Source organism: Delphinus delphis, chromosome 12, assembly GCF_949987515.2.
Source record: "Delphinus delphis chromosome 12, mDelDel1.2, whole genome shotgun sequence".
Classification (NCBI taxonomy): domain Eukaryota; kingdom Metazoa; phylum Chordata; class Mammalia; order Artiodactyla; family Delphinidae; genus Delphinus; species Delphinus delphis.
The window spans coordinates 69,491,114-69,505,814 of NC_082694.2; the positions used below are offsets into that span (position 1 = coordinate 69,491,114).

Below are 14,701 nucleotides of genomic sequence, written 5' to 3' on the forward strand. Positions count from 1 at the left end.
GTACAGAGGGCTGCTGCCAGGGCCAGGGACTTCTGACCCTCAAGATGCTGATTCAACTCTGCATTTGAAAAAAGTCTTCCAAGATGAATCTGATGCACAGCTGGATGTAGAGACAGCATGGATAAGTATCAATCACTTATTCAGTCAACAAACAATTGCTGGCCAGCTACTCTCATTCCAGGTCAAGGCCAGGTTCTGGGAAAGCAGAAGAATACAGTCAGGTCTTGCCCTTAAGGAGCCCACAGTCTGGTGTCCAGGGAGAGGCCTGCGTATTACAGATAATTACAGCACACAGGGATGACAGCAATGACAGAATTCTGGAGCACAGAGAAAGGGTGAAAGAACCTACTTGTGACTCTTTTGGCGAAACATAATTTCCTCCTGATTCATTTGTTTCACAGGTCTGAATTTTTGTATTTTGCATTTAGGGACATAAAGTAGCTCAGGCCCAGCTCAGTAATTCTTAAATATTGTCCATGATAATTCACTCTGAAAAGAGGGCCTACCACCAGTATCTTTCAAGCTGTTTTTAAAAAGAACGAGCTAGGAAAGATAATAAAAGATAGTTAACTATGTCTGTTTCATAATTCTACCATTAAAATCATCTAGAATAGGCATATCTATTTTTCACAATTTTGGGGAAATTAATTTAGCTTATCATACATAAAGCAGTCCCTCAGACCTACCCCCGCCACACACACACCTCCTGCCCCACGCATGCACAATAAGAAACTCCAGCTATTCTCCTCTTCCTCTAGGTCTGTACTACATGACATAAAAATATAAAAATAAAATCAGTTCCTGGCCTGGGTGCCTCAGTAAGTGATGCGATCAGCAAAATAGGCTTAAATGCCTCCTTTTCCATAATCTTAGAAATCTATGACATTTAGCCTGAAATTTCCTATTTTAGTTGCCACAGTGGCCCCTTCAAGAGCACCCTTCTCCTTTGAGCGATACAGCAAGAGCACCCTGTTCATGTGGATCTAGTCCAGAGCAGCCCCAGAAACAGAGGAAACCACTGAGGGAGGCACTTTCCCCAAACAGAAGCTTTACCTTGGTCCCATGGTAGAAGTCGTCCACGCATGTGGCGTTCATGAAGGTCTGGTGGAAGTGGGTGCTGGTGTCGATGCCTCCAGGGATCACCAGTTTCCCAGTGGCATCAATCACCTTGGCCCCTCCGGGGATCATGAGCTCACGGCCCACCTGCTGGATGATGCCATTCTCAATGTAGACATCAGCCTCGTGGGTGCAGTCATCGTTCACAACCTTGCCTCCCTTGATGAGAATCCGCACACTGGCTGAATTGGCAAGCATGTTCCTGTGAAAGGGGAGAGGGGGCACTGGTCAAGGTCCAAATTCCTTTTCACTGTCACCAAGGTCCCACCCTTTCCTGTGAGAGCCCAAACTCCATGGGCAGAGGACATGAGCAGGGATGGGGAGGAAGTTTCCCCACAGCCCGAGGACACTGGTCCTATAGCCAGCTGGGGCCACAAGCCTCCCACTGACCTCCCAGCAGGACTCATTGGGAATATGACACCACAGCAGTCAGGGTGAAGCTGGGGCCCAAAGAAACATCAATTTTCACCTTCGCAAGAAGTTGTGGTGGTTCTAAAGCATTTTCATATCTCTTGTCTCATTTTATTCCTAAAACAACCCAAGAAGTGGCATTTTACAGACGAGAAAACTGAAATTGCTAATAAGGAATTTATGGCTACTAAGTAGCCAAGTCAAACCCAGACGTCTTGTAGGACCAGTGTCCCCAGTATACCGTATGGTCCTGAAGATGTCAGAGGCTCCTGGGACGTGTCTCAGAGAGCCAGATTCTCCAAGCCTCACAGCTGCTTAATTCCTGTCATGCTTCAGATGGATTCTGATTCAGTTCACCCTCCTATGTCTGTCTCAAGAAGTCCACGACCTCACTGGAGCGCCACAGCTGGCTGCCCATTGACAAGCTCATCTGATACGCTCAAGCCCCCCCCGCAAGGTTCAGCTTTATTTGGTCCAGACTGCATCCCCAGAATCAACTTTTCAAAAGCCATAGAACTCTACCATACACTTAAAGAGGAATTAACCCCGATCTCTTCCAGAAAATAGAGAAGGAAATCTTCCCAAGTCAGTTTATGAAGTCAGTACTGCCCTGATACCAAAGATAGAGAAAGACAGTATAGAAAAAAACAAACAAACAAACAAACTATAAAGTAATATCCCTCATAAACGTAGGTACAAAAATTTCTAACGAAATATCAGCAAACAGAATTCAGCAATATGTAAAAGAATGAAAGAATCCCACTATGCAAATGGAATTACTTCCAGGGATGCAAAGCTTGCTCAATATTTGAAAATCAATCAATGTAATCCACCATATTAACAGGCTAAAGAAGAAAAAAATCACATAATCATATAAATTGATGCAGAAAAAGCACTGGACAAAATTCAACACCCATTCATGATAAAAAACTCTCAGGAAAGTAGGAAAAGAAGTTAACTTCCTCAAGTTGATAAAGAACATCACCAGGGACTTCCCTGGTGGTGCAGTGCTTAAGAATCCGCCTGCCAATGCAGGGGATATGGGTTCGATCTCCGGTCCAGGAAGATCCCACATGCCACGTGCTGCAACTACTGAAGCCTGTGCACCTAGAGCCCGTGCTCCCCAACAAGAGAAGCCACTGAAATGCAAAGCCTGTGCACTGTAACGAAGAGTAACCCTTGCTCAGCGCAACTAGAGAAAGCCCACACACAGCAATGAAGACCCAACACAGCCAAAAATAAATAAATAAAAAAATTAAAGAACATCACCAAAAAACCTACAGCTAATATCAGAATTTATGAAAGACTGAATACTTTCCCCCTAAACTGAGAATAAGGCAAGGATGTCTACTCTCACCACTGTTATTCAACAAAGGGAGTTTTAGCTAGCACTAATGAAATAAAAGGCATATAGACTGAAAAGGGAAAAATAAAACCATTCTTATTTGCAGGTGACGTGATGGGGGCTATGCAGAAAATCTCAAAGAATCTACAAAAAATCTCTTAGAACAAATGTCAGTTCAGTAAGGTCACAAGGTACAAGATCAACAAAAAGCTATTGTTTTTCTATATATTAGCGATGAACAAATGGACACACAAAAAATTTGAAATACTTAGGTAGAAATCTAAGAAAATATACAGGATTTGTATGCTGAAAACTACAAAATGCTGATGAAAGAAACCAAAGAAATAAATAAGTGGAGAGACATACAATGTTCATGGATTGGAAGACCCAGCATAGTAAAGATGTCAATTCTCCCCTAATTGATATATACGTTTAATGCAGGTTGATTCGGCGACTATCTTGACCATTCAGTATCTGAACAGAAATGATTTTTACTTAGGCTTAGAAAATATAGGACACAATCTGACCGGGGGAGGGAGACTACACCACTGCAGTATCTCTGTGGGCTTAATAAAGCCCACCTTTCTACATGGTAAACTTATTCTTCAGGATCCAATTAATTGTTCCCTCTTCTGAGAAGCCTTCCCCAACTCCCTCTGTACCTTCATGAGGCACTGGAGTCTATCTCCACCTCTGGACTAAGTCCTCAAAGTCAAAGGCGTAGCAGCAAACATCGTTTCTGCCTGGTCCTCATCCCCAGCATCCAGTATAGGAAACTCAAAACTGTTCACAAATGAACAGTTTTGGCTGCATCTACTTGTTGCACCCTGACAATCAAATGGTTTAAAGCAACAAGCGGTGGGCCAATTTCATATTTGTTGCCCAGGACATTTGGCAACTCTATGTCCAGGATAATGCTCAACTTTCATCCCTTTTCCAATATAGCACATCACTGTGAACAGAGCAAAGGAAGTGACATACTATCTCTCATCCTCGTCATTTCATTTTGCCTGCCACTAGGCAAAGTACAGGAAGCCTTTGTCCCAGGATGAAAAGGTCTCACAATCCGTTGAAGGAATAGCTCTTGTAAGGAAATAAGTCAACTATCTGGAGAGCTTAGCCTGCTCTCCTGGACACACTTGGTTAGGCAGTTGTTTTTTTTGTCAAGTTGACCAGATTGGAGTGCATGGAATCTCCACACCAAGAGAGTTTACAGTACTTATTCAGCCTCAACTGCCAAGTCCTCCTGCTGTCAGGAGAGGGTGGTCTGCTGGGGGCAGTGTTGGGAAACAAGACAGGTGGCTGGGAGTGAACGCTGTTCCCTTACACAGCAACATTGTCCTCCATGAACATCTGGTCCCTGCCAGGTATCATTCTGACCTTTGGGGACGAGGGGTCCCTCCCCTAGGGTGGAAGGCCCTGGGCAGAGGCAGTGGGGAGGAGTTGGGTAGGCCAGAAGGATGGGGGGACAGGTACAGTCACAGCAATGAGCCCATTGTCTGAAGCTGGAATGAAGCTGACATATTTCAGGGGAACTTTTGTCCTAAAATCTGAAAACTGGAATTTTAATTTAATACACAATAATCAGGAAATGAGTTTGGTTCTTAAGTGATGGACAAAACCATTCTGGCCAAAGGAAGTCCAGAAAGCCTCAGAGATGCAGTCTCTCTCTCTCTCTCTCTCATTACAAAGCCAAGGCCAGGTGTGACCACAAAAGGAGAGATGCAAGTTCTCAGAGGGAAATGATGGTAAGACACACACAATCCTCTGTGCAAATATATAATCCTCACCTTTTAAAGCAGCTTTAAGTAAGAGGAGAAATAGGAATATTTATGCTGGGAAATTGCTGCATAGTCATTATGTCAGTGTGGTAAATGAGGATATTGATTTGCTTATTAATCCAGAACACATGCTCATAGCACAGACCTGGAGGGCAGAGACCCTGAAAGGGTGATATGATAATGATTTATGGGGGATTCTTTTTTTTTTTTTTTTTTTTTTTTGCGGTATGTGGGCCTCTCACTGTTGTGGCCTCTCCCGTTGCGGAGCACAGGCTCCGGACGCGCAGGCTCAGCGGCCATGGCTCACGGGCCCAACCGCTCCGTGGCATGTGGGATCTTCCCAGACCGGGGCACGAACCCGTGTCCCCTGCATCGGCAGGCGGACTCTTAACCACTGCGCCACCAGGGAAGCCCTATGGGGGATTCTTATCTGAGCTTTGATGCTGGAATCATAAGCCAAGGGTGTTTTCTTCAGTAGAAATAAGAAAACAGCTTTTAGTAAGCTAACACCCTGTGCCTGGAATTTAATTCACATGGCAGCCCCGAGAAGTAGGAACAAGGCAGGAAGTATTAGCCTCGTTTTAAGATGAGGAAGTAGAGGTTTTGAAAATAACAGGTAGGGACTTCCCTGGTGGCTCAGTGGATAAGACTCTGAGCTCCCAATTCAGGGGTCCCGGGTTTGATCCCTAGTCAGGGAACTAGATCCCACATCATGCGGCAACTAAGAGTTTGCATGCCACAACTAAGGAGCCCAAGTGCTGCAACTAAGGAGCTGGCGAGCCTCAACTAAGGAGCCAGCCTGCTGCAACTAAGACCCGGAGCAACCAAATAAATAAATACTAAAAAAACAAAACAAAACAAAACAAAACAAAAAAAAGTCTACCTTTAAAAAAAAAGAACAGGTATCCCATTAAAGGTCACACCACTCCAGCATGGAAGGATGGGCTTCATACCCAGGTCTGTGACTTAAAGGAAAGGTTACCAAAGTTAACTCTGGGTAGAAGAGTTTCAGGTGATTTTTATGTTCTTGATAGTTTTCTATATTTTTCAAATTTTATACAATAAACTTGTATTACCTTTTAGAATCTGAAAAGTTGTGTCAAGGTTTTTTTGGGGCTTCCCTGGTGGCGCAGTGGTTGAGAGTCCACCTGCTGATGCAGGGGACGTGGGTTCGTGCCCTGGTCCGGGAAGATCCCACATGCCACGGAGCGGCTGGGCCCGTGAGCCATGGCTGCTGAGACTGCATGTCCGGAGCCTGTGCTCCGCAACGGGAGAGGCCACAACAGTGAGAGGCCCGCATACCGCATAAAAAAAGGTGTTTTTTTTTTTTGTTGTTGTTGTTCTTTTTAAGCTACAAAGAAGGCAGAAAGAATCCAATGTGACCCTTCATTCAGGTCCAGTGAGCTCAGTCCCTCCCTCTGCCACTCTCCATGCAAGGAGATGAAAAAAGAACCTGCTACCACCAGCCATAACACTGAATCCTTCTCTAGAACCCTTGGGCTGCCACCATGACTCACCCGGTTGTTTTCCACTTCCTTGTTGGAAATCCCTGAAGGCTAACCAGGCTCTGAAAAGGCTGGGCTCCCTCAACAATACTGGGGAGTCCTGGAACCTCTCTGGTCTGGAGATCCCATTCACACAGCCTGACCTAGTCCTGGAAATCCAGGCTGGACTGGACTCCCAGGACTACCTTAGAGGGAACTCATTCTCAGAACTTGGAGGGTGCTGTTAATGATCTTAACAATTAGTAAACACCTACTGTATAATGGGCCCCTCCCTAAGCCCATCAGATACATCATCTTATTTGATCTTTACAGTACCCTGAGATAGGTACCATTATTGTCCCCAGTTTTACCATGAGGAAGCTGATGCTTAGAAAAGTTAAAGGAACTTCCTCAAAGTCACACAGCTAGTTTGTAACAGAGTAGGAATTGAAACCCAGATAGTCGTTTTCAGAGCAGTTATGAACTGAATGTTTGTGTCCTCCCAAAATTCATATGTTGAAGTTCTAACCTCTAGAGTGGCTATATTTGAAGATGGGGCCTCTAAGGAAGTTTTTAAGGTTAAATGAGGTCATAAGGGTGGGGCCCCGATCAGATAGGATTAGTGTGCTCATAAGATGAGACAACAGAGAGCTTTCCCTCTCTCCCCTACCCCCTCTTACCCCTGTGCACCATGCTTATGCGCAGAAGAAAGGCCACGTGAGAACACAGTGAGAAGGTGGCCAGCTACCAGCCAGGAAGAGAGTCCTCACTGGAAACCAACTCTGTAAATAATGGCTTCAGTGTAAATAGTGGCCTGGCTGCTAGGTCTGATTAGGCACAATACTGTCAGCTCCCTCCAACCCTCTGGTAGACTATTTCCTTCAGACTGGAGGTTGTTGCCATCATAACTACCTGCAGGACTTCAGTCTTTTGGGGTTACCACTCCAGGCCTGGACTGGTGTGGTTGGATAATATCATATCTCCCTGCCCAAGGTGCTTTTGGAGAATATCTTTTTAAAATGAACATTTGTGTGCATGAAAATATTCTATAACTTCACTCCTTCTCAGTGTCAAGCACTGGAGACAACTCTGAAGGCACACAGGACTTGCTCTCAAGAAACTCAGTCTAGTGGGCGAGAGAGACACAAATAATTGCATTACTAAGTGGCTAAAGTGTCCAGGGGACACTGGGTGCCTCTCACCAGGTACCAGACACCACAACTGTGACTGGATGAGGCCAGCAGGTTGGTGATGGGAGGGGTGTCTTGTTACACAAGTATCCTCCCCACGTTTCTACATTTCCAGATTGTCTACATCACCAAGATGTCTAATCCCTCCTGGTCCCCCCTTGCTGTTGACTTGTGTGACGGTTGACATTCATTATGCTTCTCACCTCCCCCAGCAACCTCATTAGCACCTCATTCCTACAGCTTTCCCTGCTAGTCTTTGCTAAACGAAAGAAAGGAAAGACCCACTGACATGTTTCCCCACAGTGTGCCTGCTGTCTGTGAGTGTACTATGCATGTATGAACATTACAGAGTGAGGGGGTGGGTGAGTGGGGAGATACTTTGGACCTCTTCAGAGAGTCCCCCCAAAAGGGAAAGGATTTGAGCACAGTTGTTGAAACACATGCTTAAGCAGTGCAAACGCCACCGGCTATGACTGTCTTTCCCTCTGCTCTGGTTGGGGCAGCACATTCAAAGAACATTCTTGTCAATGGTCATGGTCAAGAAGGTCAGGATCAGTTTTACTAATTTATGATTCTTCGAGTCACCGATTTTTATCCCCAAACATCATAACTGTATAGAGAGAGCCAATATCCCGCCCACTGGCTTACTACACGCTATGGAGTGAATGTTTAGGCTCCCCCTCCCCCAAATTCATATGTTGAAGCCTTAATCCCAATGTGATAATATTTGGAGATGGGCTCTTTGGGAGATATTTTGGTCATGAGGGTCATATAGTGCCCTTATAAGAAGAGACACAGGATCTCTCTCTCTCTCTCTCTCTCCCTCTCTGCCATATGAAGACACAGAGAGAAGATGACTGTCTGCAAGCAAGCAAGTTCCCGTCAGGAGCGGAATTGGCTGGCACATTGATCTTGGACTTCCCAGCCTTCAGAGCTGTGAGGAGTGAGCTTCTGTTGTTTAAGCCAGTTTATGGTATTCTTATTATGGTATTCTTATTATAGCAGCTCAAGCTGACTAAGATACCACATTAGATAGAAATAAACATTATAATCAAATCATCATTGAGTAACAACTGGGCCTTAAAATAAATACACCTCCTTTAAAGACTTCTGACTGTATCCCCACACTCCCATTTGTTTAACCGAAAACTTTGATCATCCACTTCTTCTGTTTATTCGAACAAAAGGATTCAAACCACGTATCTGTCCTCCCAGGAAGAAATGGGGAAAAACTGCCAGGTAGTTCAATGCTATTATAAAAAATAAACCAGAGGAATGGAATTCTACAGCTGCATAGATTCAAGTCCCCTCTGACTTTCCCTCCAGTCCTGGACTTTACCAACAGTGACCTTGAATCAAAGGGAACCAGTCCAGGACTAATGGGGTGGTGTTGTGCTACAAATATTAAGGATCTTAAGAATTTTACAATTTATTCAGGGAATGACACCTTCCACAGCAAGATGGTGGATATCTCCAATATGCAAAGATTTATCCAAGTGTACCCAGCCCGTATCCCCCAATTTCCTGGTCCTTAAATTCCTAAACCAGTGGTGGGTCAGAGCTAAGGTGATGTGCAGGCTGGGGGAAACAGGGACTTCCGGATGGGGAGGGACAGCGGTGTAAGCTGGGAGCTCAGTCTTTCATGAGAAAGCCTCTTCATGTTGAAAATAGTAGCAATTATTGCGATCTGCCCTCCAACAACTGTCTTGCTGGATGACAGTACATTTCCCGCACCGCCCACCCTCCTGCCCTTTTTCCCGCTGCTGAGCAGCTTCCAGGGCAGAAATGCGCGGAGCCGGGGGTGCGTCCTGCCAAGTGGACAGTCAAGGCTACGGGCAGCTCTGCTTCTCATTCACGAAATGCACACGCCCCACACTCCTAGAAGGTGCACAGTGTTCGTTCCGCCGACCCCAACACCGTGTTTGGGGCTGCCTGCTTCTGTCATCACCTTCTACACTTCCCCGAGCCTGCAGGGAGGCGTGAGACGAGAGCGGCACAGTCTGTCCGGCACAGCTGCCTCCTGCCGGCAGCTCAGCGGGGCGGACTCCGGGCGGCTTCACGCTGGGCACAGACACACAAGCCAGAAGACTGCAGAGGGACTCTTCTCACAGAAAGACCTTAAAACTAACCTGACAGTTATTGGTTTAAGATGTATATTTCCTCTTAACAGGCACTGGTTTAAGACTCATATTTCCTCTTTCAGTAGAATCCACAGGAAAATGTGTGACTTTACACACACTTGGTCACTGTGATAGCCAGGAATATGCAAGAGCTACACACTGCGCCGTGACATGAAGGGTCTGTGGCATTTAAGCCGACCCTAATGGCAACCCGGAGTAGAAGCTGGAGGGGAGGTGAAGCCGCTCAGGTCACAGGGGAAACGCTAAATGAATGGCATGTCTTGTCCCTTGCTCCAAGCAGATAACATTTGCTAAAGGATCAAAGGGCAATATATGTCACGGGTTTGGGAAAGAAAACAAAACCATGCAGCTGTTTTTCTTCTTCTGATCAGCACACAGGGAAGAGAGACAGAACAATGGGAAAGGGGTGTTTGTTTGCGCTTAGAGCACCCTGGAACGATTCCGGAAAGGGGTTCTCTTGGAGTTGAAAATGAGAATAAATTAAAGGTTCAGCAGAACACAAAAACCAAAAAAAAGAGAAGTGTGAGGTGAGTGGGAAACAGCTAAGTGTTTAAGTTAATAAATTTATTTTTTTTAAAAGTAAATTGCTTTCTAAATAGTAAAGCACTAAACAGTTCTTAACTAATGCTAAAGCACAGTGTGATTTTATAACTAATTCTTAATTGGCTTTATGAACTCTTGAGTAGATTTTAAATAACATTTATAACCTACGTGTAAGGTACAAAGAATAATGACACAAACACCCGGGAACTCAACATTGTCATTACCGTGTTCAAGAGTCAGCACCTCCTTCATCCCAACCCACATTCCCCTCCTGGAGGTAACTTCTCCCCTAGTCAATCTGTATGAATTAATGACTAATAACAATTAGGTGACAAGTAAGAAAAACAAAAGGACAAGATCACAGCTGCTCCCAGCCCGTGACAACCTCTTCCCACATCCCATAGTCACACTTCACCTGCTCTATGACTGATTTCTTCACCACCTAGCTTTCTGCTTGCCAAGGTAAGAAGGAATCTGGGAAACTCCACTATGCTAAGAACGAAGGAGTGGGGGAGTTTTAATATTATCCAAACGCCCACTGGACCACTCCACTGGGATGTCCTACAGGCAGCACCATTCACCTGGCCCCAAACCAACTGCACTGTCCCCATCACCCACCCAGAAATCCGGGACTTTTCCTGGATTCCTCTCCAACCCAGGCCAGTATCAGTGTCCAGGAGGGCTGGCACGCACCTGGGAGTTTTGTGCAAAAAGTTTTGAGGGATTCTGGAAGTAGAACTCAGCCGTGGGAAGAGGAACTGGGGGAGGTAAAAGGGCAGGTCCTCCGTCTCTCATCTGGGGCTCTCCAAGGACCGGTGGGGACCTGGAGGCCAGGGACCTGGACAGGAAGAACGGCTGGTCAGGCCAAGGGGTGGCTAGCTCAGTGAGGGCAGAGGCTAGAGAGGCTGTGGCCGATGTTACATCCACCCTGAGACACGCTGTATCCTTCATCTGCTGGCAACGTACTGTTTCTGCATCTAACTGGCTAGCCAGGAAGCCTCTACCATCCCAGGGGCCCTGTTTCCTTTAACCCAGGGGCTGGGCAGGGTCAGGGCTATGGGTGGCAGGTGAAGGCTGGCCCAAGGTATTTGTAACTGGGGACCATCTGTACAAGACCATGAAGCATATGCATCTGGAATACTGCTACCACCTTTGCTACCACATGGTACAGAAGGTAGAATTAGACCAGGTTGGACAGGAAAGGGCAAGACTACTGGTGAGAGCCAAGCACCAGGGCAGCCTCTTCAGGCAGTAACAGGAAAGGGGATGACCGCAGTCTGTCAACGTGATGACCAAGGAAGGGCTTGCCCCTGAGAAAGTATAAAATACCAGCCTAGGACCAGGGAGCTGCTTCAAGTAAAGTCCAAGAGGTGGGCCTGGCTTCCGGGAAAGTGTATACAAATCCAACAGGGGTGAGTCCTTAACGGGCTAAAATCAAGTAAGTGGTTTTAATCCCATGGGTTCATCTGGCCTGGCCCGGCCCAGCAGGGCGCGGTTTACCGAGCTGGCATAATCAGTGCTCAAGAGAGCAAAAGCGGAATTCCAAAGGATTAGCTGTGAGAGAGTGGTAAGAAATGGAGCCGCAGGCCACTTGTTCGACAAGATTAGCTATGAGAGAAATTGGGCAGTTGTTAGAAGGCAAAGCTGAGCGTGCATGTGAGTGTGTGTGTTGCTGACCCGGAACAGGCTTCTCTGTGCGCTGACACACGTGTGTGTCTGTGTGGGCATCCCAGCCCAGCATGCCCAGTTTCTGGCATTTGGGCAGCAACATAGCTCCTTTCAGGTGCCCACTTACTCACTGAGGTCAGGAGGCTCATTTGAGACCCGGAGAGGCTGGGCACCAGCAAACACCAGTATGAATTAAATCCCCTTTCCGTGAGCCCAGCTGCTCCAGGGCCCTGGAAGAAAAGCAGAGGAAGGTGTGCACACACTTTGACAAGGCTTCCTGATTCCTGACTGAGGCTTTAGCCAGAGAACACTGGCTTTTCGTGACCAGTAGTGTCACCACCACCACCAGAACCCTCCCGGTTCTGGCCAGTCCTCTGGCAGATTCCTCAGCCCTGCTGTGCTTTCCATGCTCTCGCCAGCTGTCTCCAGGCCCCAGAAATAATTCCATCGACTCCCTTGGAAGGACGGCAGCTGCAGCTCAAGGGTCTCCAGCGGCCCACAGAGTGGCTGCTTCCTAGAACGCCAGCCAAATGGCAGAGAGGGCCAGCGCCATGGCCAGAAAAAGGGGAAGTGCTCTTCCCACGGAGACCTACATTCTCAGGCAGGGGTTGGGGAAAGCCACAAGCAGGGGAAAGGAATGAGTTCTCCCAACTATGAAGGCATCACAAACCTGGGCTACGTGATAAAGTCTAGATTTGGGAGAGAAACAGAGCAGGGAAATAAAACTACTCTTGTAAACTGAAAATGAGTATGAATTAACTACGGCCATATACAATGTCTTGAAAACAATAATTGAAGGAAAGAAGCAAGACACAAAAAGTAAGTAAGGTATGATTCCATTCATATAACATTCAAAAACAGGAAAAAGTGAATTACAGGCACATAGTGGTAGAAGTATGAAGAAAAGGCCAAGGAAAAGGTTCTCAGAAAAGTCAGATTGGTGGTTCTCTCTGGGGGAGAGGGGGCTGTGTTTGGGGAGGGCCACAAGCGTCTTGAGAGCTGCAAGTACTCGAGTCTTTTACCTGGGTGGGAGTTAAAATAATTTAAATTATTCTTTAAACTGTCCGTATATTTTCTGTGCTCTTCTGGATGTATCCCATAAAACATTTCACAATTAAAAAAAAACAAAAAAAACAAACAGAACAGCATGCCAGTATACAAAAATGGTATGTCAAGTACTATTACAACCATGTGAAAATATGCATTCGAAAAATAGACCAGATGAAAATAAACAACAAGGTTTGTTACGGGATTGTAGGTGATTTCCCCTTCTGATTTTTCAAATTTTCTATATATTAATTTTATAATGAAAAGTAAATATGGTCATTTAAAACGACATAAATACTTCTATATTGTTTGAAAAAAATGGACATAAGGTGAAAGACGTTCTCTCTTCTTTTCAGTAGGTCTTGCCATCACCCTGCCACCTTCTGGAAGATTTCCTAAAAGGATTGGGCTTTGAAACAAACCAATCTCCTTCCTTATATCGACTCTTAAGTAGATTTCTGAAGGACACAAACTTTTTTTCTCTGTGATATGACTCCTTTAAAGAGGTACCAGATATTTCAACTTGGGCTTAAAATGTGCTTCCAGGCCTCTCTCCCAAATGCAATGCTTTTACCTGCCATTGACTTAACACCATTAGTGCTTCCGCTCAATCAGTGACCCTCTTCCTGTGCCCGCTTCTGCCAGCTGCCTTCTCATGGACCAGACTCACCTCCATCACTGAGGCAGATGGGTATTTTTACCCCAATCCAGAATTCCTGGAGCCTGAGAAGCAAACCTCATCAGTGCCCATGGACAGACATGACTAATGGAACCCAACTTTGGGGAGATGGGCAGGAAGGCGGGTGAGCCACGGTGAGCTTATCAACTGCTTCTTAGAGACAAACTCACATGGGTGAGACAGCCAGGCACTTGCGGGAAGCACCTGGAGTGGCAGGCCAAGTGGGCACGCTTAGGAGGCTTAAAGAAAGGACTAGGGATGAAAATGACCCACTTCCCCTTGACTGGGGCAGTGATGCCGTTAGCCTGATTGTGTCCGTATTTCAGAGACCTGTTTAAGGGAGCAGTGATTGAGAGTGAGTGGGACACAAAGGAAGCAAAGGGGGATATGAGGAGGAGATGGAGTGAGCGATGGGGTAGGGCCGTGCTACAAGCACCGAACTTGGCTTTGTCCCTGTAGCCGTGTGACTCTGGGCACATCCTTAACAGCTCCAAGCCCGTCTGCCCGGCTGTAAAGTGGCCATCGGCACCATCCATCCACATCATTGCTATTAAGCTCTTTTTGTGTCACACACAACTTCATATAAATCTTGCAATGACCCTGTGAGGTCATTAAACATTATCATCCCCGTTTTATGGCCAAGGAAACTGTGGGTTGGAATTCGTTCTTACTAGACTGGAGCTCCTAGAGAGCAAAGGTTATACCTTATTTTATCCTTCCCAGGGTTGGTATGCAGAATGGACTCATTAAATGCCAGTTGAAGGAAAGCAGGAGGATTGATCATATGAGACAGCAGTGGGAAAGCATTTTATGAGCACAAAGCGTTAGCCACAGTAATGGGCTGTTAGCAATGGCAAGGAAGGCATCTCAAAAGAGAGTTCTGTGCCAGTTGTGAGGGTGTTTGGTGCAAGCCTGGGGCAGAGGAACAAAGCAGGCATTCTGTGGGATGAAAAAAAGACAAGAGACAGAAGTAAGCAAAGATGGGCTGGGAATGGCAAGCCGACTGACGGTCTTGGAGCAGAGAGGTTAGGCTGGGATGAGGAAGCAGCTTGGAGAGCCAGGGTGTGCAGAGCAAGAGGCTCGGGCTTCTAAATGAGATCCGCAGGGCCTGGGAAGCCCTGGAGCATTCAGAGCAGGACGCTGAGCATGGTCAGGGGATATAACCGTGATTCGGGGGCTGGTCTTCCTGCTTGCTTACCAGGCACAGGTTGAATGGAGGCTGGGAGAGCAGTGACTGCTGTGATCCCGGCATGAGGATGCAGTAGGTTAATTACGTAATGCTCACGGAATAGGAAA

General features: G+C 46.3%; 1 protein-coding gene across 1 annotated transcript in view; it reads right to left on the minus strand.

Annotated features, from left to right (window-relative positions):
* The window catches only part of DPYSL5 (dihydropyrimidinase like 5), an 88,630-nt gene that overhangs the window by 48,180 nt on the left and 25,749 nt on the right, over positions 1–14,701 (minus strand). Inside the window, exon 2 of the mRNA XM_060026959.1 lies at positions 1,054–1,318. Coding sequence (XP_059882942.1) covers positions 1,054–1,314 — 261 coding nt within the window. The 5' untranslated portion in view covers positions 1,315–1,318. The remainder of the gene's footprint in view (positions 1–1,053; positions 1,319–14,701) is intronic.